This window comes from Monodelphis domestica, chromosome 4, assembly GCF_027887165.1.
Source record: "Monodelphis domestica isolate mMonDom1 chromosome 4, mMonDom1.pri, whole genome shotgun sequence".
NCBI lineage: Eukaryota > Metazoa > Chordata > Mammalia > Didelphimorphia > Didelphidae > Monodelphis > Monodelphis domestica.
Window position 1 is genome coordinate 15,166,912 of NC_077230.1, and position 21,926 is coordinate 15,188,837.

The 21,926-nt window shown below is 37.2% G+C and overlaps 1 protein-coding gene across 1 annotated transcript in view; it reads right to left on the reverse strand.

The window, feature by feature from the left end:
* Nucleotides 1–21,926, reverse strand: part of HUNK (hormonally up-regulated Neu-associated kinase) — a 135,997-nt gene that overhangs the window by 75,771 nt on the left and 38,300 nt on the right. Inside the window, exon 2 of the mRNA XM_007493294.3 lies at nt 2,846–3,138. Coding sequence (XP_007493356.1) covers nt 2,846–3,138 — 293 coding nt within the window. The remainder of the gene's footprint in view (nt 1–2,845; nt 3,139–21,926) is intronic.

Sequence of the window (21,926 nt, forward strand, 5' to 3'; positions counted from 1 at the left end):
TTTGAACACTAGATTTTTTTCTCTAGATTTTTTTTAATGTTTGTCTTATTTTTGACAATTAGAAGGTGTGTGTGTGTGTGTGTGTGTGTGTGTGTGCGCGCGCGTGTGTGTGTATACCACTGGTTTAATACCAGTAAGGTTATTAAATCTTCTCTGATTCATAGTTGAGGTTTCTTCTTTTCTCATTTTAATAAAAAGGAAATGCCACACATCCCAATCTATCATTCCCAAATAATGGCAGAGCTATGAATGTTTAGTCTATCTACACATGAAGGTATTGTTGACATGATCAAATCACTTAATATTTCTGAATATTCCCTTCCTTGAATATCCTGGGCTCAAAAAGTTCTAACAAAGCATGATTTCACAACATCTGTGATTGGAAATACACACACAGGGGGCAACTGGGTGGCTCAGTGGATTGAGAGTCAGGCTCAGAGATAGGAGGTCCTGGGTTCAAATCTGGCCTCAGCCACTTCCTAGCTGTGTGACCCTGGGCAAGTCACTTAACCCCCATTGCCTAGCCCTTACCACTCTTCTGCCTTGAAATTGTAAAAATTAAATTATATCTCTAATAAAAATATTATATTTTATGAGGTTTATTAAGGATTATTAAAAGAAGATACAAAATTTAAAAAACCACATGCCCATGGCTGATTAGCCCATTCACAATTCCCGCACTTAGCTTACTTGCTACACTTGCTACATCATTGCAATGGAAGAGAAAAAAAGTGTGGTAGGAGTGACTGCCAGTTAAATACCAATTGTGATCTCACCTACGTGGAGAATCAGGTGAGATTGTAGGGAATTCTGGGAAATACCAAGGACTTCTGGGGATTGAAGTCTAGGGTTCAAAATCTCCATTCTTACAGAACCAATACCCCAGTGTTGATTCTAAGATGGAAGGTAAGGGTTTAAAAAAAAAAAAAGAAGAAGAATTGTCCTGGATCATTGTATTGCTGTTAGTAGCAAAGTTGATCATTTCAATTACTGCATATAATGATTTCCTGGTTCTGCTTACTTCACTCTGCATCAGTTCACGTAGGTTTTTCAGTTCTTTCTGAAATCATCTGATTTATTCTTCATTATAGCACAATAATATCCATCACCATCATACACTACAATTTGTTCAGCCATTCCCCAATCAAGGGACATCTCCTCAGTCAGAAAGATAATTACTGCCAAATATTTTAAAGAAGATTTAAGTCAAGAAACATTTCCTTCTTTAGCCTTCAAAGTGGATCACTGCTATTCAAGACTTGTTCATGGCACACAGTAAGCAAAGACACATTGGCCCTTCAAGCATACATAAAGAACTATAGATAATTAAATTAAAAGAAAAATGGAAGTTAGAACACACATAGAGCTAACATTGATTTTTTTTAATTTACAAAACTATTGATATTTGTGATCTTTAAGAAGGGAGGATTATCTTTTGTACATAGCAATGAAATTTTACTTTGGTGGGGGAGGTGTCTTTTCTACTGTTTTTGAACAGCTTCAAACACTCCAACAAACTACAGTTACAGGCAAATAGATTGAAAAAGAAGTTCCCAAACTTTCTCGGTTCATGGCTCCCTTAGTGTTTCAATAATTTTTTTTGGTGGCATTCCAAGGCAAAACGTAGGTGCTCTGATCAACACAATGACCAACCACATGATAAAGCATATTATTAAACTCCTGAAAGAAAGATAATAAGTCTCAGAGGGCAGGCTGATTCATAATTGTTTTTATTGGAGATTGGTGAGGAATCAAGTTTATTAGTAGAGTGGAGCCTATGTAAGTCACTTCACCCTATCTGCCTCAGTTTCCTCATATGTAAAATGAGATTAAGAAGGAAATAGCAAACCACTCCAGAATTTTTGCCAAAAAAAACCCTAAATGGAGGACAAAGAGTCAGATATGATTGAAACACTCCAACAACAACAAATCAAGAATTACTTTTGCTTGACCATATTTGTAACAAGAGATTTGAGGGTCTTTTCCCCCTTTCTCCAATCATAAGGGAGAAAGGCAAGAGATGGAAGGGAGAGCAGGCAAATGTTTACTTGAAAAAATATTAAAAATAAACAAGAGATCATTGGTAACTTTAGAGGAAGCAATTTCAGTTGCATTAAGGAGGTTAGAAAGCAGAATGTTTATGCCTTAAAAAAGACTGAAAGAGGTCAGCTTGGTGGCTCCGTGGACAGAGAACCAGACCTAGAAATGGGAGTTCTTGACTTCAAAACTACCCTCAAATACTTTCTAGCTGTGGGACTCTGAGAAAGTGACATAACTCTAATTGCCTGGCCCTTACCATTCTTCTATGCTTGGAACCGATGCTTAGCATTAATTCGAAGATGGAAATTGAGGGGGTTTTTGTTTTTAAAGAGAGCAAGAATGAAAAGAGTGAAATAGAGGGTGGGGTATTCAAGGCATTTATCAGAGAAAGAACAGCTACCATGGTTGGATCTAGTAAAGGGTTTTTTTGTGTTTTGGTTTTTGTGTGTTTTGTTTTGTTTTGTTTTGAACTGGGGAGACATCGGCATGTTTGAATGCAGGAATTAAAGAGCCAGTAAATTCTATGCTATTCTTGGTAGAGAGGTTATGGAGAACAAACATGTCATTTTTTTGTGTGCTATCTATCACACACAGTCATGTGTTGTTCAGTCTTGCTTCATTGTGTTTGTTATAATGAGGGGTCTATTGTGAGAAAAAATGATTTTGACATAAAAGCAAAATAGAACTTTGAAAAAGTTTTGACAGGATTTAAAAATATTCAAGTGTGGAGGTTTTTAAATAATAGTGGCGGATCTATTTCACTTGATCCACGATGGTTTTTAATCATAACATAGATGGCACTCACCTGTGGACGACTCCTGCCCGATGAAGATGATCTACTGCTAAGATAAGTTGCCTGATGTATCTGCGAGTTTCGTGTTCTTCCAGTCTCTTTTTCTCATAGATTTTGTGCATCAGGTTGCCGCCGGGACACAGCTCCATGACAAGGTAGTAGCTATTTTCTGTCTCTAAGATATCAAGGAGTTGCGTGATATTGGGATGCCGGATCATTTGCTGGATCTGCCCCTCTCGTCTTAGATTTTTCGTGACATACGTGTCCTTCTGGGCTCTCTTCTTGTCAATGATCTTCACTGCCACCTGAAGAGAAACCAAGGATAAGGCTGCTATCATGTGGCACAAGCATAGATTATTCTGGGTTTGCAGAGGGAGGACAATGGGACACATAGAGGCTAAAGCACCTGACTTGGAATCAAGAAGACCCTGCTTTGGGGGAAAAGTAAGAGGATTGAGAGCCACACCTAGAGACAAGAGGTCTTGGATTCAAATCTAACCTCAGGCATTTCCTAGCTGACCTTGGGTAAGTCACTTAACCCCCTTTGCCTAGCCCTTACCACTTTTCTGCCTTGGAACCAACATATAGAATTGATTCTAAGATATATGGTAAGGGTATTAAAAAAAAAGCCCCTAATTCAAAATCCTCTTCAGATACTTAGATCGACTCTGAGTATGTCACTTAACCTTTCTCAGCATCAGTTCCTTCAACTGTAAAAAGAAGGTTGATCATAATTTCCCCCAATTGTTGGGGTTATTGGAAGCATCAAATGAAATACTCTGTGTTAAACACTTTACAAATGCTCAGGTGCTACATTACATTAATGAAAGCTATTACTATACATGGAACAACAGGGGGAAAAGGTAGTTATTAATATGACCATTTTACCAACAGGAAATCTGCTACTTTTCATTGAGAGCTAATTTTTTTTAATATATTTTATTTGATCATTTCCAAGCATTATTCGTTAAAGATCATTTTCTTTTCCCCCCCCCCACCCCCCATAGCCGACGCGTAAGTCCACTGGGCATTAGATGTTTTCTTGATTTGAACCCATTGCTTTGTTGATAATATTTGCATTAGAGTGTTCATTTAGAGTCTCTCCTCTGTCATGTCCCCTCAACCTCTGTATTCAGGCAGTTGCTTTTTCTCGGTGTTTCCACTCCCATAGTTTATCCTTTGCTTATGAATGGTGTTTTTTTCTCCTGGATCCCTGCAAGTTGGAGAGCTAATTTTTTTTAATCTAACATGAAGAGAACAAAAATCTTAAGAAAAAGTAATCAAGGAAGACAGTAAAATTTAGATGAATGATCGATTTTAATGACTCTTCGAGTCCTTTTGTGTGTGTGCGCACGCACACGCGTGTGTGTGTGTGTATATGCCCGTGCACTCAAATATATAACCTCTCATTTGGTCTTATATGATTAATAATTCAATTGATTCTCTCTTAGGGGTTCATAAAGATGAAAAAAAAAATGTTGTTTTAGCTGCAAAGAGGAAAAGGCTTTTTCTCTTTATCTCTCCTATACTACCTGTGAGCAACACAGTGGATTGGAATGAGCACTGACCAAGGTTCTCAGTTTCCTCACATGAAACTTAGGGATTGAGCCAGATGACCTCTGTGGTCATTTTCAGTTCCAGATACGATACTATCATAGTATTAGAATACTGCTTGATTGACTGCGAGGATCGGTTGTTTAAGGCTCGGGGATTAAAATGTTTTACGGTCAGTTAATTTCCTGTTGCTGTTGTTGTTGTTTTCATTCTAAGACTTAGCAAGAGAATAAGCAGAAAAACTGAGGTTTAGTAGAAAACTCGCAGAGAAACTTGACTATCTATGTGACTTTGAGCAAATCACCTCCTCTCTATGGGCTCTATTTGAAGTCCAAATGTAAAATTCACTGTAAAATACTTCACAAAAATAAAGGCGCTGTTGAAGGCAATTTCTGGGAGCTCTGTTTCACTAACAATCATTATTGCTCCTCTAAAACAGTTGCATTAAAAGTTTCCATGTCATCAAGGATCAGTCAATTCTAGATAGTCAGAGAATTGGCTTTATCAGTCTTTCATGACCCTTTGTTTTCCACTTCCACTGATTCCTAGGATCCACTCAGTATTTCCTTCTCTTTGGGGGAAGATTAACCAGAACCCTTTATTGGAGGGCCCCCTACCCAGACCTCTTTGGGGCAGCTAGGTTGTGCAGTGATAAGAGGACCTGAGTTCAAAGAGTCTTAGACACTGTGACTCTGAATAAGGCACTTAACCCTATTTGCCTTAGTTTCCTTATCTGTAAAATGAATTGAAAAAGGAAATGGCAAATCAGCCCAGTACCTTCGCCAAGAAAATCCCCAAAAAGGCCATAAAGAGTCAGTCATGACTGGCTCCCCCCCCCCAAAAAAAAGAGATCTCCCCTCACTATTTCTACTGGTCATACCTCTTGGATCATCAAAATTAAACTGTCCTATTTCTAAAAAAATTTAAGGCTCTACCCTCTCTCTCCAAGAAGGAATCCAAGAGAACTAGTCTTTCCCTATTCTCATCTTTTTCCTCCTTGTGACAAGCCCCCAAAGACTTCTTTTTAAAGCTAGATTCTACTTCTGTCCTCCAGACCCCATTACTTTCTGGATCTTTCTAACCTCATTTCCCATCACTCCTGAGGGATATTGCTCTTCTGCTCATCTCCTGTCCTTCTTTCCTTCTCTCTTGAATCTTCCTTCAGTCTTTCCCTTCCCATTGACTCCTCCTCCACTTTTTAAGTACACAAAGCTATCTTTAATCCTAAAACAGCCTTCTACAACTTCACCCCCTTCTGCAGTGACAGGGAGCTCACCCCCTCAATGGTGAGCCATTCTATTTTTTGAAAGGTTTTTATTTTTGAGAAGTCTTTCATTTTATCAAGCCCAAATGTGTCTCTCTGTAACTTCCACCTACTGGTCCTATTTCTGCCATCTGGCAGTTGCACAAAATATGTGAATTCCATCTTTCACATGACAGCCTTTCACATACTTGAAGATAACAATCATATCCCCCTCAATCCCAGGCCAAGCTTTTACTTTTCCAGACTAAACATTCCCAAACTCACTAACCATTTCTCATGGCATGGTTTCTACACTTCTAAGCCCCATAGCCTCCACAATCTGCTTCTAGCCTGACTCCCCGAACCTGATCTCCCCCTCCTCCTCCTCCTCCTCCTCCTCCTCCTCCTCCTCCTCCTCCTCCTCAATGCTTCAATCCAGTTTTTGGGTTTGAATCCATGGTTTCTTCCCATTTCCCTGAATATGCCACACTCAGCATTATCTCCCAGGCTTTGTTTCAGAATCCTGCCCTGAAATGCTGCTCCTTTGACCATTTTGTTGTGTTGTTCGGTCACGTCTAACTCTTTGTGACCCCATTTGGGGTCTTCTTGGCAAAGATCCTGGAGTGGTTTGCCATTTCCATCTTCAGAGCATTTTACAAATGCGGAAGTGGAGGCAAGCACGGTTAAGAGACTTGGCCGGTATCACACTGGGCAGATAACACAGTAGTTCTTTGAGGCCAGATTTGAACTCAGGAAGATGAATCTTCTTGATTCCAAGCCCAGTACTCTCCCCGCGGCATCATCTAGTTGCCCATCTGCTTGACCTACATCTATGCAAACTAAGCAACTTGACCCTTCAAGGTCCAGCTTGGCTCCCTCCTCCTCTACAGCTGGTCTAATGAACTCTTCAGGTTATACTAACAGTCTTTAAATAATAGCTATTCTTAGTAGTAGTTGATCAATACATTTGTCTTGTTGAACAATTAATGCTGTTAACAACTCTGCTCATTACCCCTTTCAAAAACAATTTTATTAAAGGGGCAGCTAGGTGGTTCAGCAGATGGAGCACCAGACCTGGAGTTGAATTCAAATCAGGATTCAAATTCTTCTTAACTGTGTGACCCTGGCCAAGTCACTTAACTCCATTTTCCCAGTCTTTGCATTTCTATTATTACTAAGAAAGAAAGGGTTTTTTAAAACCACATTTAACAGGAGATTATATGTAATGCCCTAATCCAAAAGGAGGCTGAAGGAGAAGGGGAGGAAAATAAGCAAAGGGAGAATAATAGGAAAGGGAAGAAGCTACAAAGCCCCACATTTGTCTGATCTTCCTCAGTTTTCTTCTGTGTAATTTTGGATGCTTCATTGATACTCTATTTTCTTCTTCTTCTTTTTTCTTTGCATCAATCTAGTCTCACTTCTCTCCTAATTATTATCTCTCCTCCCCAATGCCTTCCTTTGTAAGAAATATGTATAGTCAAGTGGGCATATGGGTGGAAGGAAGGAAAGAGGGCAGGAAGAAAGCACATATCCCTCCCCTTTTTCTGCACACATCAAACAAGTCAAATGGACATTGATACCATTGGATCACAAGACTTCAACTTTATTTCAAAATGTTTTTCCAACCCCAAACTAAACTGACCCAAACAAGTTAATCTAAGAAGTTGTTTTCAGTCTTTTGCAATTATAGTCTTTAATTGTAATATAAACAGTGAATGAAAAAATAATGTGGCCTCTCCGTGGGGAGGGAGGATGGCAATTTCCGTTATAATTTTTTTGTTCCCAAAACTCTTTTCAGCAAAAGAACAAATGCATTAAGAACTCTGTTTATTGCCCAGCATTCTGTTAGCAAAAATCCCCTCGACCATCATTGCAAGCCTCCAAAGGGTTCATGAATCAGGAAATAGGAATCACTCAGGGATAGGGACAAGAAGGATACTTGGAAGTTCTACTTGTGATCTAATCTGGATCCACTGTATCTGTTAGGATTTTTTTTAAGTTCCGCCCTCTGGCAATGAAATTCTAAAAGTAATATAAACTGACAAAGATGTCTGAAACCCAGTGATTTCTCTATTACTTGTATTTATCAGGACAGTCTACCTACTGTAAACTCAAAGCAGCTTATTAGCAACACTGAATGTGGAAGGTTGCTCGTAATCACAGAAAATCATTTCATCAGCATTAGTTCTAATAAAAGGGGCAGAAACCAATGAGAAATGAAGGGAAGAGCAATCAATGAATTATCCCTGAATTATCCACCTTACTTTGACAAGACACCGAGATTTGCAGGCAAAATAGATCCATCACTAATCATGTTACTAATCATGAGATACCTGAAGTGATCATGAATCTCCCTGGGAAGAGATAACCCCGTTTTAAGCAGGATGCTTCAAAAGTAACATTTCAGTCTGTCACTGCTATGGCTACTAACAATACCCAGCATTTATAGAGCACCTATTATGTGCCACACACTGTGCTAAGTGTTTTTAAATGTCACTTATTCCTCAAAACAAGTTTGGGAGGCAAGTGTGGTTATAATTTACAGTTCAATGAACTGAGGCACAGGATGACACAGCTAGTAAGTGTCTAAGGCTGGATTTGAATACAGATCTTCCTGACTCAAGGTCTGGCCCTCTATCCACTTTACCACCTGGGCTCAGGATACAGGAGACACACAAATTCAATGGTGTGTGTTTCCTCATCTCTTTTCTGAACTTGCCTGGCAAGAACTGTATCCCAAACCATCAGAATTGAAGTCAATTAAATCCAGTTCATCTCAGTTTAATTTCAATTCAGCCAATATTTGTTAAATGTCCAAGTGTAAAATATTCTGCTAGGTACTGAAAATAGAAGTAGAGAAGGAATGAGCATTTATTAAGTGCCCACTATGTCCAGCACTGAGCTAAGTTCTTTATAAATATTATATAATTTGATCCTCATTACAACTGTATATTGCAGGAAATATTAGTATTCCAATTTTACAATTAAGGAAACTGAGGCAGACAGGTTAATTTTTTTGCCCAGGGTCACACAGCTAGAAAGCATCTAAGTGGTTTTGAACCCAGGTCTTCCTGACTCCAGGCCTATAGCTCTATCCACTGCACCACCTAGCTAAATATTAAAGTGATAATAATAATAAGTATTATTATTATTTAGCGATTGCTCTCAAGAAACTTATAAATTTCCTAGCCAACACGTGATGTGGATACAAATATAATATTGAATATGCTAGAGCAATGGCAAGATGTAGACTAAGACTACTAGAGGATAGAAAGAATACTTTGGGTATGGAGGGTAGGAGGTAGAATATTCCGGGAACATTCATAAGAAGGAGGTAGTACGTACCTCAGAAGGCTGAACCTTAAAAGGAAGAAAAGGCTTTTGACAAAAGAAAATACTCATTTATTCAACCCTTGGATACAACTGATGGAAAAACTATCTGAGAAGAATGTGAGGAACATTAACATAGATACAAAAAAAAAAATCCAAGATAATGGGGATATTATTATAGTATATCTTCTTTGAATAGTGATGGAAAATTTGAACTGCATACTACTTTCATAAACATCTTTAAAAACCATTATTCCAAAAGGAGTTCAGAAGAAGATACCATTATAAATTAAAATATTCTTTAAAATAAGGCGCATAAGCTTCACATATAAGCTTTTCTCTGTTCTTTGTATCTGGAATTGTTCATAACTGTTCCTCAAGTTCACATTTTAAAAAATATATAAAATGATGAAGAGGGAAAAAAAAACAAGTCTGTGATTCCAAAAATCACAAAATATTTGTAATTTGAATATCATCTCCAAGAGAAAAATTTAAATATAAGAGACATTTTCCAAATAAATGATCAAATAATATCTTCACCATTAGGGCAACAATAATGTTTTGAATTTTAGAAAATCTTTACTATAATTTAAGTTCATTTTAAAAAATTTCTCAAGACAATTAAATCTATTTCAAAAATAATTTATGATTGGATGCTACCGAGCCTAAAGTCTAAGTCCTGAAAACCTGACCATTCAGAGAATGATGCCTGTAGCTAAGCAAATTTTACCATCAAAGAAGAAATAGATAGGAAAACTGACATTGCTTTGGTTGTTGAAAATCTACCCAATTTTTTAAAAATGTGACTTCTTCCACAGCAAGACCAATAGAGAAATATGTTTTGCATGATATCACATATACAACTTATATCAAATTGCTTACCATCTCAAGAAGGGCGGAGAGAAAGAAGGGACGAAATTTGGAATTCCGAAGTTTAGAAAACTGTTAAAAATCATTTTTTCATGTAATTGTGAAAAAATAAAATGTTGAAAAGGAAATAATAAAAGAAATAAAAATGAAATGTTAAAAGGAGGGGAGGATTTTTTAAATTGATAAAAATATCTGCCCAAAACAAAACAGTGACCAAGGGAAGGACTACCAGTTTGACAAGAATTTGTGAGAAAACTGGGAATCAGTTTGGTAGAAGAAAGGCTTGGAGTAGTATCTGATCATTATGCTACAATCAATTTCAAAAGGACATGGGTCCTAGGTAGAAAGAGACTACATCATTAAAAAAGAAAAAAAATAGGATAATAGGAGATAAATTTTAACAACTATGGAGGAGAAAAATTTTACATCAACTTTCTGAAAAAATTCTTATATCCAAGATATATAGGGAATTGATCCAAAGATATCAATCAATCAACATTTATTTAGTATCTACTAATGTGCCAAGCACTGTGGTAAGCCATAAAGTCATTATCCAAAACACAGATGGATCAAGCGGTTTGCTGTAGGAAAAAAAATGCAAACTGCTAAGAGTCACATAAATATCCAAATCACTGAGAATAATAGAAAAACAAATTGGAAATTAAGAAAAGCTAAAGTTTTACCTCATATCCATCAAATTGTCAATGATGATTAATGAAAGAAATCAGCATATTGTAGGTGTTACCAAAAAACAGGCACACCCACTTCTCCATGGCAACCATTCCACTGTTTGAATTGGCTTATTCTATTAGAATGGAAGTTTGCTGAGGGAAAACACTGTCTCAATTTTTATATTTGTATCATCAGTGCTTAGCAAAGTGCCTGACACATAGTAAACACTTCATAAATGTTTTTAACTGTTTATTTGAACTAGTTAAATATATATATGTGTGTGTGTGTGTGTGTGTATATATATATATAATATATATATGTGTCACCCTGTCTTGCTACTCTCTATCCATTGGGTTACCAAGCTATTTATTCATTTCTAAGTCCCAATAGTAGATTACTTTAATCCTCTCCATTCTTATATATAGGCTGCCGAACACTGATAGAGGAAATCAATCAGACTAACTGGGTCTACAGCAAATTTACAGTATGTCTTCTTATTCAGACCCTCACAGCTACATGATACTCCTTTTACTCTTCAATGAGTGTAATAACCTTCAGCATCCATTTCAAACCTTCATTTCTCTCTTCATATCACCTACACTCCACACTACCCATCTGTCTCAGCTAGGACTTGGCTATATACTTCTATGGGAAAAAAGGAGGCTGTCATGAATTATTCATCATCTTCTCTCAACTCTATACCACAAATCACCTCAACAGGATCCCACTATTTCCTCCTTTATTCTGGTCTCTGAGGAAGAGGTGATGGCCCTTCTTGCAAATACCAACTCTTCAACTTGTGCCTTTAAACCCTCCTGTTCCTTACACAGATTGCCCCTTTGATCATCCCTTTCTTTCCTGAATTTTCCATCTCTCCTCATCTATTTGTTCCTTCCCAACTGGTAACAAAAATGCTCAGAACTCAAACATTCTTTAAAAGTATTCACTTGATCTTCCTATTCTCTCAAGTGATAACTCTCTATTGCCTAGGCCTTACCACTCTTCTGCCTTGGAACCAATACATAGTATTGATTCCAAGATGGAAGGTAAGGATTTATTTAAAAGAATAAAAAATTTAAAGTAATTAAAATAAAAACAAAGGTCTAGAAAGAGTACTTGCTGCCTCCTCTCTCACCTCCAAGTCCATTTTTCAACTCTTTGAAATCTATCTTCTGATTCAACTAAAACTTTTCTCTCCAAGGTTAACGGTGATCTGATGTCCTTTTGTCAATCCCCATCTTTCTTGGTTTCTTAGTTTGAGAACATTTGACATTGTTGGCCACCTACTCATCTTGATTACTCTCTGTCCTCTGGTTTTTGTGGAACTGCTCTTTTGGTTCTCACCTGCTTTTCTATGCTATTTCGATCTAGTTTTATCTTCTCAGGCTCTTTTGCTAGATTCTTATCATGCTCCTTAATTATGAGTATACTCAAAGGCTGCCCTGGGCCTTCTTTTCATTCTATACCCCTTCATTTGGCCAGGTCCTATAAGTTCATTTATTATCTCTCTACATACCTAAATATCCAGCCCTAGTCTCTCACCTGAGCTTCCACTGCCTAGAAAGATTTCCTCCTAGATGTTCTATAGGTAGCTCTAATTGAATGTTTCAAAAAGTGAATTTATTATTTCCCCTTTATCAAATATATTTATTTCTGTTAAGGACAGAGTCATCATACCAGTCACACACAGATTTGAAATCTCATGACTCCTCACCATCATTATTACTCATTTCAAATAACCAGTTTCCAAATCTGGTTCTAGCCTAGCGTGAGAGATAACTATTGCTGGGATTCAGAGAAGTTCAAGGTACAGTCATGGATGAAGTTCGTTGCTGGAGGACATTTGCTTCTCAGCAGGGAAAGTGAGCTCCGCAGTCCCCAGGTTCATTGGCTCACCAACCCCACCCCAGTATCCTGGGAAAAAGTTACTTATTATATAATATTGTTAGAGCTTGCAGACTTTAATCTTCAAAAGGGCTAGTTAAGGGGGGGGGGGGGAGGGAATCCTGTACAAATGAATCAGTTATAGAATAGATACATTTATTCCCTTAGAGAAGAGGACATTTTTCACATAAAAGATTCAAGAGTATACTACAGAATGATTAAAACAGAATTTACTTATAACTATGATTACAATCTGCTGGAAAGTCATTGGATAAGTCTCATTCCGTTTGGAAGTTCTGCCAGTTAGCTACTTCACATGGTACCTCTGCACCGTGCCCAAATCAATAAGGTCTCTTTTTCAATGGTCTTTCTTCTTCTGGTGGCTGGAATATTCAACACCACGCTGTTTCCCTGCTCGGAGCCACTGCTATCCCAGTTTATAGGATGTTCTCACTGCAAAAATGAGAAGTGGAAAGTGCCCCCAAAGTGACACAAAATTCACTCTATTATCATTAGAATAGGGATTCTTAACTTGGCATCCAGGAGTCCATGGCTAGATTTCAGGGAGTCCATGGAGTTGGATAGGAATAAAAATCTAAATATTTATTTTTGGCTAACATTTGCTTCATTTCTAATTCCATGCATTTTGTTTTATAATTCAAAAGTCATTGCTCTGAAAAGGAATCCATAAAAAATGTTAAAAATCTTGGTTCTAGGTCTTTTTGAGGGTGGTCACAGAATTTTCCTCTGTCTATAATATATGTCAGAAACTAAAGGAACTACTCATTAACAGTATCGTCACAGGATACATCATCTATCATAGCAATCTGAAAATGTCTGCATGTGTATGGACTCTAGACTTTAGAGAAAAAGAATGAAGTGGCCCAGGAGACCATGACGAGAGTTCAAGATGCATCTTCTTAGGCAGTCACTGATTTTCCGTTTCATATCTACCAATGGAATTTACCAAATATGGAAATGGCAGAGGGAGACAGAAGACCAGCAGAATTTTACCAGTTTAAATGTATGCCTCCAGATATTACAGGAACCTGCCAATTTTCAACAGCTTATAGAGAAGTAGTTGGTGACATGAACTACATGGAAGTGTTGGCATTCTTGGATGATATTGTTTTTTGGAAATACATTAAAACAAGAAAAGGATGAAAGTGTTAGACCAGTTCGAGGAAGCTAGAATGAAGCTGGCGCTCCATAAATGTCAGTTTTGTAGAGCCTCTGTCAAATATATGGGCCACATACTATTTCACCAAGAAGAAAGCACGGATCCTGAACATGGAGAAGCTAGTCACACCACCAGAATGAAAGGACTGTTCTTTTGTTGTTCTTGTTGGGTAACAGCTCTAAGCAGAAAGGCAAGGGCTAGGTAAACAGTTAAGTGACTTGCCCAGAGTCACACAGATAGTTAAGAGTCTATGGCCACACTTGAACCCAGATCTTCCTTTCTATATATGTATACCTGGCATTATATCCACTATGTCATCTGTCATCTAGCTGCTCCTTGGACTTTTCTAAAATTCGAATGATGCAGCTATTGGAACTGATGCAGAGTGAAATAAACAGAACATTGTTCACAGTAACAGCAATATTGTATGATGATTATGTGTGAAAACTGGGCTGCTCTCAGCAGGGCAATGATCTGGGGCAATCTTGAAAGACTTATGAACTGTTGGAGTTCTCTTTCAGAGCAGTGTATTTATGGTTTTATTTTGCGGTTTAGTTAGATATGAGTGTGCCCTTACAACAATGGCCAATCCAACGGAAGTGTGTTTTGCATGACAATAAAAATAAAATATAAAGAATTATTCTGCTATTGCTAAACTTCTCAACAATTTTATGTAAAGATAAATAATAACAAAACAACAACAGCAACCAAAAAATAATGATGAGAATGAGGAAATTCTTTTAAACCCTCAGAAATTCTTTGGAGAACATGAGATGAAAAACTTGAACAAACTTTATTGGGGGGAGATTGATTGATTGATTTAGAATATTTTTCCATGGTTACAAGATTCATGTTCTTTCCCTCCCCTCAGCCCTCCTGGAACTGATGCATCTGTGAAATGAGCTGGAAAAGAATATGACAAACTACTCCAGTGTCTTTGCCAAGAAAAGTCCAAAAGGGGTCACAAAGAGTTGGACACAACTAAAAATGACTGGTAATTTACCAAATCATTTGAGAGCTTTTAAGGGGGCAATGAAGTGGCCCAGTAGTTATACAGGTGTCATTGTTGAACAAACTTTATTAAAATGAAAACAAAAACCCTTACCTTTTGTCTTAGAATCAGAACTACGTATTGGTTCCAAAAGGGTGCAGTAAGGACTAGGTAATGGGAATTAAGTGACTTGTTCAAGGTCACAAGCTAGGAAGTGTGTGAGGGCAGATTTCAACCCAAGAATTCCCATCTCCAAATCGGGTTCTCTCTCCACTGGGCCACTTCATTGCCCCCTTAAAAACTCTTAAATGATTTGGTAAACTGCCAGTCATTTTTAGTTGTGTCCAACTCTTTGTGACCCCTTTTGGACTTTTCTTGGCAAAGATACTGGAGTAGTTTGTCACATTCTTTTCCAGTTCATTTCACAGATGCAGAAACTGAGGCAAACAGAATTAAGTGATTTGACCAGTCATACTCTTCGCACTCTATCCACTGCCCCATCTAGTTACCCCCATGTTGTCCTCTGCAGATGCTAACAAAACATTTCCAATAGCTATTGATATGCCTCACTTGGAAGGTTTGGGGTCAGTTTTATTTTAAGAAAGTGGTAGTCACTTAAAAAACAAAACCTCTCATATTTGCTAGTAGTGAGATTTCATATTCAACATACAAATTTCACTTTTTCACTTTAAAATGGTCTACCATTGAAACTTTCAGAAATTTAATAAAAAAAGAAAGGACAGTCCAGGGGTTACATGTGTGAAATGACATTTAAAATGTGAACTCCCATGTCAGAGCAAGTTGGATGCTCCCTGACAATTGCTTTTCTGAAACAGAAGATAGGGTTTCTCACACTCACACTCACACTCACACACACACACACACACACACACACACACACGCACACGCACACGCACACACATACACATGGCTGAAAGCTACACCTAAAGTCATAATACATGTGAATCTCACTACACCAATTAAATAATCTTTGCATCAATACTCTTTGGGATATTGACAATAGTAAGAGATGAATAAGAAAGAAACATAAGCAATAGTATAAGCAATTAAGTGGAGTTTTATTCACTGCAAAGGAATTTACTGTAAAGACAATGGTGAAAATTAGAACGACGTAATGGAAATTTGTCACCAGTTACACCTAATCCTAAACATGGCACAATGAAATAGTTGTAGCTGCCTCATACTTTATTTTTTTTTAACCCTCACTTCTGTCTTAGAATCAATACTAAGCATCAGTTCCAAGGCAGAAGAATGGTAAGACTAGGCAATTGGGATTAAATGACTTGCTCAGGGTCATCCAGCTAGGAAGTGTCTGAAGCCAGATTTGAATCCAGGTCATCCCAAATCCAGACCTGGCTCTCTATCCACTGAACCGCCTAGCTGTCCTGCCTCACATTTTCATTTGGTTTAAGAGACAACCCTTGAATATTGAAAGAGCTTTTCTAGTGAAGGGAGCCAAAGAAAAGTTTGGTCAGTGGTTGCTGCATATTAGAAACAGCTGTGACTCAGTGATTACAGGGCACTGGGTCTGGAATCTGAAAGAACTAAGTTCAAATCCAGCCTCTTTGACCCTGTGCAAGCCACAACCTCTGATTGCCTGATAAAAGGATCCAGGAGAAGGAAATGGCAAACCACTCCAATATCTTTGCCAAGAAAACTCCATGGATAGTTATTATAGTCCATGAGGTAACAGAATCAGACACAACTGAACAACAGCAAAAGCTGTCAAAGAAAACCCAAAGATCCCAGTTTCTGGGATAAGAACTCAGTATTTGACAAAAAAATTTAGGTTTAGATCAATAGCTCATTCCCTATACCAAGACAGAGTCAAAATGAGTCTATGATTTCGACATAAAAGGTGATATTATAAGTAAATTAGGGGAGCATAGAATAGTTTACATGTCAGATCTATGGAGAAGGGAAGAATTTATGACCAAAAAAAGAGATAGAGAACATTATCAGATTTAATTAAATTGAAAAGGTTTTGTATAAACAAAACCAATGCACAAATTGGGGGAAATTTTACAACAAATTTCTCTGATAAAGGTCTCATTTCACAAATATATAAAGAAATAAATCAAATTTATAAGAACGCAAGTCATTTCCCAATTGAAAAATGGTCAAAGAACATGAATAAGCAGTTTTCAGATGAAGAAATCAAAGCTATCAATAATCATATGAAAAAATGTTCTAAATCTCTCTTAATTAGAGAAAATAAAACAACACTGAGGTACCACCTCATACCTATCAGATTGACTAATATGACAGTAAAGAAAATAGTAAATGTTAGAAAGGATGTGGCAAAATTGGGGCAGCAGTGCATTGCTGATTCAGCCATTCCAGAGGGAATTTGGAATTATGCCCAAAGGGCTATAAAAAACGCATATACCCTTTGATCCAGTAAAACCACTACCGGGTCTATATTCCAGAGAGATTAAAAAAAGGGGGGGGGAGAAAACCAATTTGTACAAAAATATTTATATCTGATCTTTTTGTGCTGGTAAAAAATTGGAAATTAAGGGGATGTCTATAAATTGGGGAATGGCTGAACAGGTTGTGATATATGGTGGTGATGGAATAGTACTACACTGTTGATGATGAACAGGTTGATTTCAGAAAGAACTGCAAAGATCTTCATGGACTGATGCAGAAGGAAAAATAAGTCGAACCAGAAAAACACTGCACATACTAACTGCAATATTGTGGAATGATCAACTGTGACAGGCTTAGTTATTATCAGCAATGCAATGATCCAGGACAACTCTGAGGGACTTAGGACAAAGAATGCTGCCCACCTCCAGAGAAAGAACTGCTGGAGTTAGAATGCAAGTGAAAGCATGCAATTTTTCAATTGTTTATTTGGGTTTATATTTGGGGGTTTTGGTTTTATAAGATTACTCACAAAAATGAACAATCTGGAAAAGTTTCACATGGTAATACATGTATAACCCAGATCAAATTGCCTGCCAGCACTGGGAGGGGGGAAACTTGTGTGGATATTACATGTAATCAGTAAAAAATCCAAAACAGGATGTTAAAAAGCTGTCGGAGAGACCGTAAGTATCAGTAAACTGTTATGCACTGACTTCTCACCTTTGAAAGGAAGCTGTGAAAGCATGGGTCTCATCCTAGTGGTAACTGACCATTTTGTCCAGTATGCACAGGTAAACATGAACAATCGTGAAAAATTAAACTAGCATAACTGCTTACATCCTAATTAGGAAGAAATGATAGATTTGTCCCATTTGAAGTCTATCGTCAATGGGGGTCAGAAGGAGATTGAATTAGACAGAAGGCCCATGAGTTTTTTATGCCTTAAGGACCATAAAAGAAGTAGAAAAAAAGGAAGGAAGACTACATTTAGGGGATGATGGAAGAGGAAAATTAGGTAAAACGAAGTAGAAGCCTATATAAACAAAGTGGAATTAGTGGGAGAAGACACTTGAACCTCACATGGGAGCTGATTGAAGGACAGAAGAATTCTGTCTGTCTGTCTGTCTGTCTGTCTGTCTGTCTGTCTGTCTGTCTCTCCCTCACACACACACACATATACCCCCTATGTGTGTATATATATTTGGACATAGCCAATGTAGAAATTTGTTTTGCTTGACAACACATGTTTTTTTAACAGTTTAATTTTTTCTTTTTCAGATGGGAGGAGGGAAATTGAAGATGGATTTTGTTGACTGAAAGAAATATTTTTAAAAAGGAAAAATAACTGTGGTCATAAGCATTTCAAAGAAGGAAAATCAAGTTATTTCCTTAAAAAAATTTTAATTTCTACTTTCTTTTGCCACAGGCACATGTTTATAAAAACATGTTTGGGGGGGGGGGGGAAGAGAGCAAAGCATGCCTGTATAGACTAGAGTAGAGTAACCAGATTAAAATGTAATTTGGAAATGTTTAACAAAATAAAAGAAAAATAGAAAAATCTCAAATTAATATTACCTATGTTTCAAGTCAATATGTAGCCACCAAGGTTTCTATTTGATTTTGACAGCACTACCACAGTAAACCATCTATTTTTAATGAAAATACTGAAGCATCCCAGTATCCATTTTGTGACATAATTAAAAGTAGGACACTTTTGCTTTGACATTTTTGCTCAAATCCACAGAGGGCTGATCCTGAACACCAAAACATATCCCTGTCTCCTACAAGGGCCTATTAATTGCTGTTCTTTTTATAGTAGAGCTAAATTGCTTATGACCTTCAATCTGCCCATTGCAATACCCCTGCTGCTGCTATACTCTAAAAATTAAAGTAGAAAGTTTTCTTACCCAGTTTGAACAACAAACTGGTTCAGTGATATTTGTTAAGATCACAGAAATGTTACAGACTAAGGAAAAGTTCTGTGTTTTTGAAAAGCTCTTTTCTTAATGAAACACTATACTAATACTATTCCCTGGATCTTTTTTTAATTGAAAATTTTTATTTAATTAATTAATTGATTTAGAAGATTCTTCCATGGTTGCATGATTCATGGTCTTACTCTCCCCTCCTCCCCGCCTTCCCCTAGCCAACATTCAATTCCACTGGGTTTTACTTGTGTCATTGATCAAGACCTATTTCCATATTATTGATAATTGCACTAGGGCGATTGCTTAGAGTCTACACCATGGATCTTTTGCACCTCATTTTAGTACTGCCTCAATAGGGCATCCTAGAGATATTCTGTTGTCAGGAAACTAGAAGCTAATTCTCTCATAGGACTAGACATAGAAGAAACATCTTTGAAAAATTAAGGTATAACATGTAAAAGCCAGTGGAATTGCACGTCAGCTACAGGAGGGGATTGGTGGGAGGGGAGGGAAAGAACATGAATCTTGTAACCATGGAAAAATAGCCTAAATTAACTAATTAAATAAAATATTAAAAAATTAAAATTAAGATATATTCATTATTATTTTGGTTTTCCAAAGTACATGGCAGGGCAATAACTATTTAGTCATTGACAGCTATACTCAAATCCTGTTTTCTCAATTAAATTGTCAATTCCTCCCTCATTATCGATAAGTACTGAACATTCATGGTAGCATTCGTTTTGTACTAAAATAAACCAAAGTTTCCAGACCATTGGGAATTCACAATCCTCTACCATAGACCACATTCAATTATCTGAACAGACAAGACACTGGGAATTCTAAATGATAGGCAATTTCAAAACTATTTCTATTTGGTTTTGATATGCAGTCTCTGTACCTTAATAAAGTGTAAGTTTTTTAAACAAACAGAAAACCAAGAGAAATATTTAAATTTAAAAAAGAAAAGAAACCAAGAGAAATATTTAAATATTAAAAAAATAATAGATGTATGGGTTGGGGGAGGGAAATGGGATGCAGAGAAAAAAAGAAATCATTTTTTCTTTGTTTAGAGAGGAAAAATGTAGGACAGGGCACAATGTAAATTCACCTTAAGGAGACAACAAATATCCTGCATATAGTTGCCATTTAGTAAATGCTTCTTAAAAGTGCAAATGTAAATATTCTCAAGAACCCATTTCCCCAAGCCCTCCTCTGTTGACCCCTTTCTTATTCTGACTCAACCTGACTTTCTGATGGATTATGATGTGGCTGGAAGGCTGTTCAAGAATTCTCAAATCACACAACCCATTAATGTCCTATCTACGGTTATTCTCAAAAAGGCATCTTTACCACTTGCTGAAAGAAAATGTCACCGTGGTCTCAATTCAATCTAATCTTCCCAAATGATGCTCTTCCATTAAACCCATTTCAGTATCATGACCAGAGTGTACTACAAACTGATTGATGCATTCCACATGCTATTAAGGTCACCTTCACTCTTCAGAGAGGACTCTTTGAGGAAGGGAGGGATTAAGCATTTACAGAGCATCTCCTACGTGCCAAGCACTGTGCTAAGTGCTTTACAAATATCTCATCTCCAAAACCCTGAGAGGGAGCCAAGCCTAGACCTGGGAGATCCTGGATTCAAATCTGGCCTTAGATACTTCCTACCTGTGTGATCCTGGCCAAGTTTGTCTAACCCCCACCATAGCGCAGCCCTTCCATGCTTCTGCCTTGGAACCAATATACAGTATTGATTCTAAGATAGACTATGTGGGCTTAAAAAAAAACTTACTTAAGAAAATAAAAAACTGAGACTCAGAGAGTTTGTGACTTTCTCAAGGTCATGCAGGTAGTATATGGCAGACCAATCACTGGAACCCAAGTCTTCTGACTCCAAATCTAGTCTTAATTTTAGTTTTTTCTAAACTGTTTCAAATGATTCCTCACAACAAAATAATTAAAATGGAAGCAATGAGTCACAAGGGAAAGAAAATTTAATGGTACCTCTTAATAAAAGATGACATGAATTCATGAGTTTGACTTTAACAATTGGCATGCTATTAATCAAAATGTATTATCTGATCTATCTTCCCTTTTCATGTTTTCCTTCCTGTAAAAACGAATATACTATTTATGCCATATTTATTTATATAATCAGGAAGAACTTTTATACATCATGAACTTATTTTTCAAGTAAGATTTTGTACAGTAAAAAAGGCCAACTATCTTTGCAACTGCATACTTATCTGGTCTTCTTTTAATCATCTACTGAGATACTTCCTTGGATTAGAAAATGTCAGATCCATTTGCTTTCCGAGCTTTACTATTTGTTCAACTGGTTAAAGTTTAGCAAAAGATGAACAGAAATGCAAAGAAGCCAAATAGCATTTACCCAAACAGATTTCAAGGTGAGGAGTTTAGTAAAAGAGGAATTCCCAAAGTAAACCCCAAGAGTAAGGCTTGCCAATTACTTTCAAGGTCTGAACTTAAAAAGCAGCTCTTTTGTGATAAGCCGTCCATATGTGAACACTGAATGTTCACCTGTCCTACTTACCTTATAGCAAAGGAACTCACAGTTTAGTTCTTTCACACTGAACGAGTTTCATAAAAATTACAGTGCCGACATGTGAAATTTTAAAATTATATTAGACATCCAAATGGATGAAATTCGTGTGTGTGTGTGTGTGTGTGTGTGTGTGTGTGTGTGTGTGTGTGTGTGTCCAACCTTTGGGGGCTTGACTTTAAGCATTCATGTGATTTTTATTAGTAACTTCATTTTCACTTTCTCATTGGCAATAGCACACATTTGTAGCTAAGCAGAGTAGAGAAAAAAGAGAGGCGCAATGCAAATTTATATCCTCAAAAAGGAAGAAAGTATTCACAAAAGTGCTCATGAATCTGCTCCACTAAGTGCTACGGTAATCTCTCAAGGGAGCAGATAAGGGATTTGAAAAAATGGGAAAGCAGCTGAGTTTGTGGGTAAATGAAATGGTGGCCACACTGCCTTCTCCCCAGCCCTGGAAGACGTTCCGAGCTCAGAC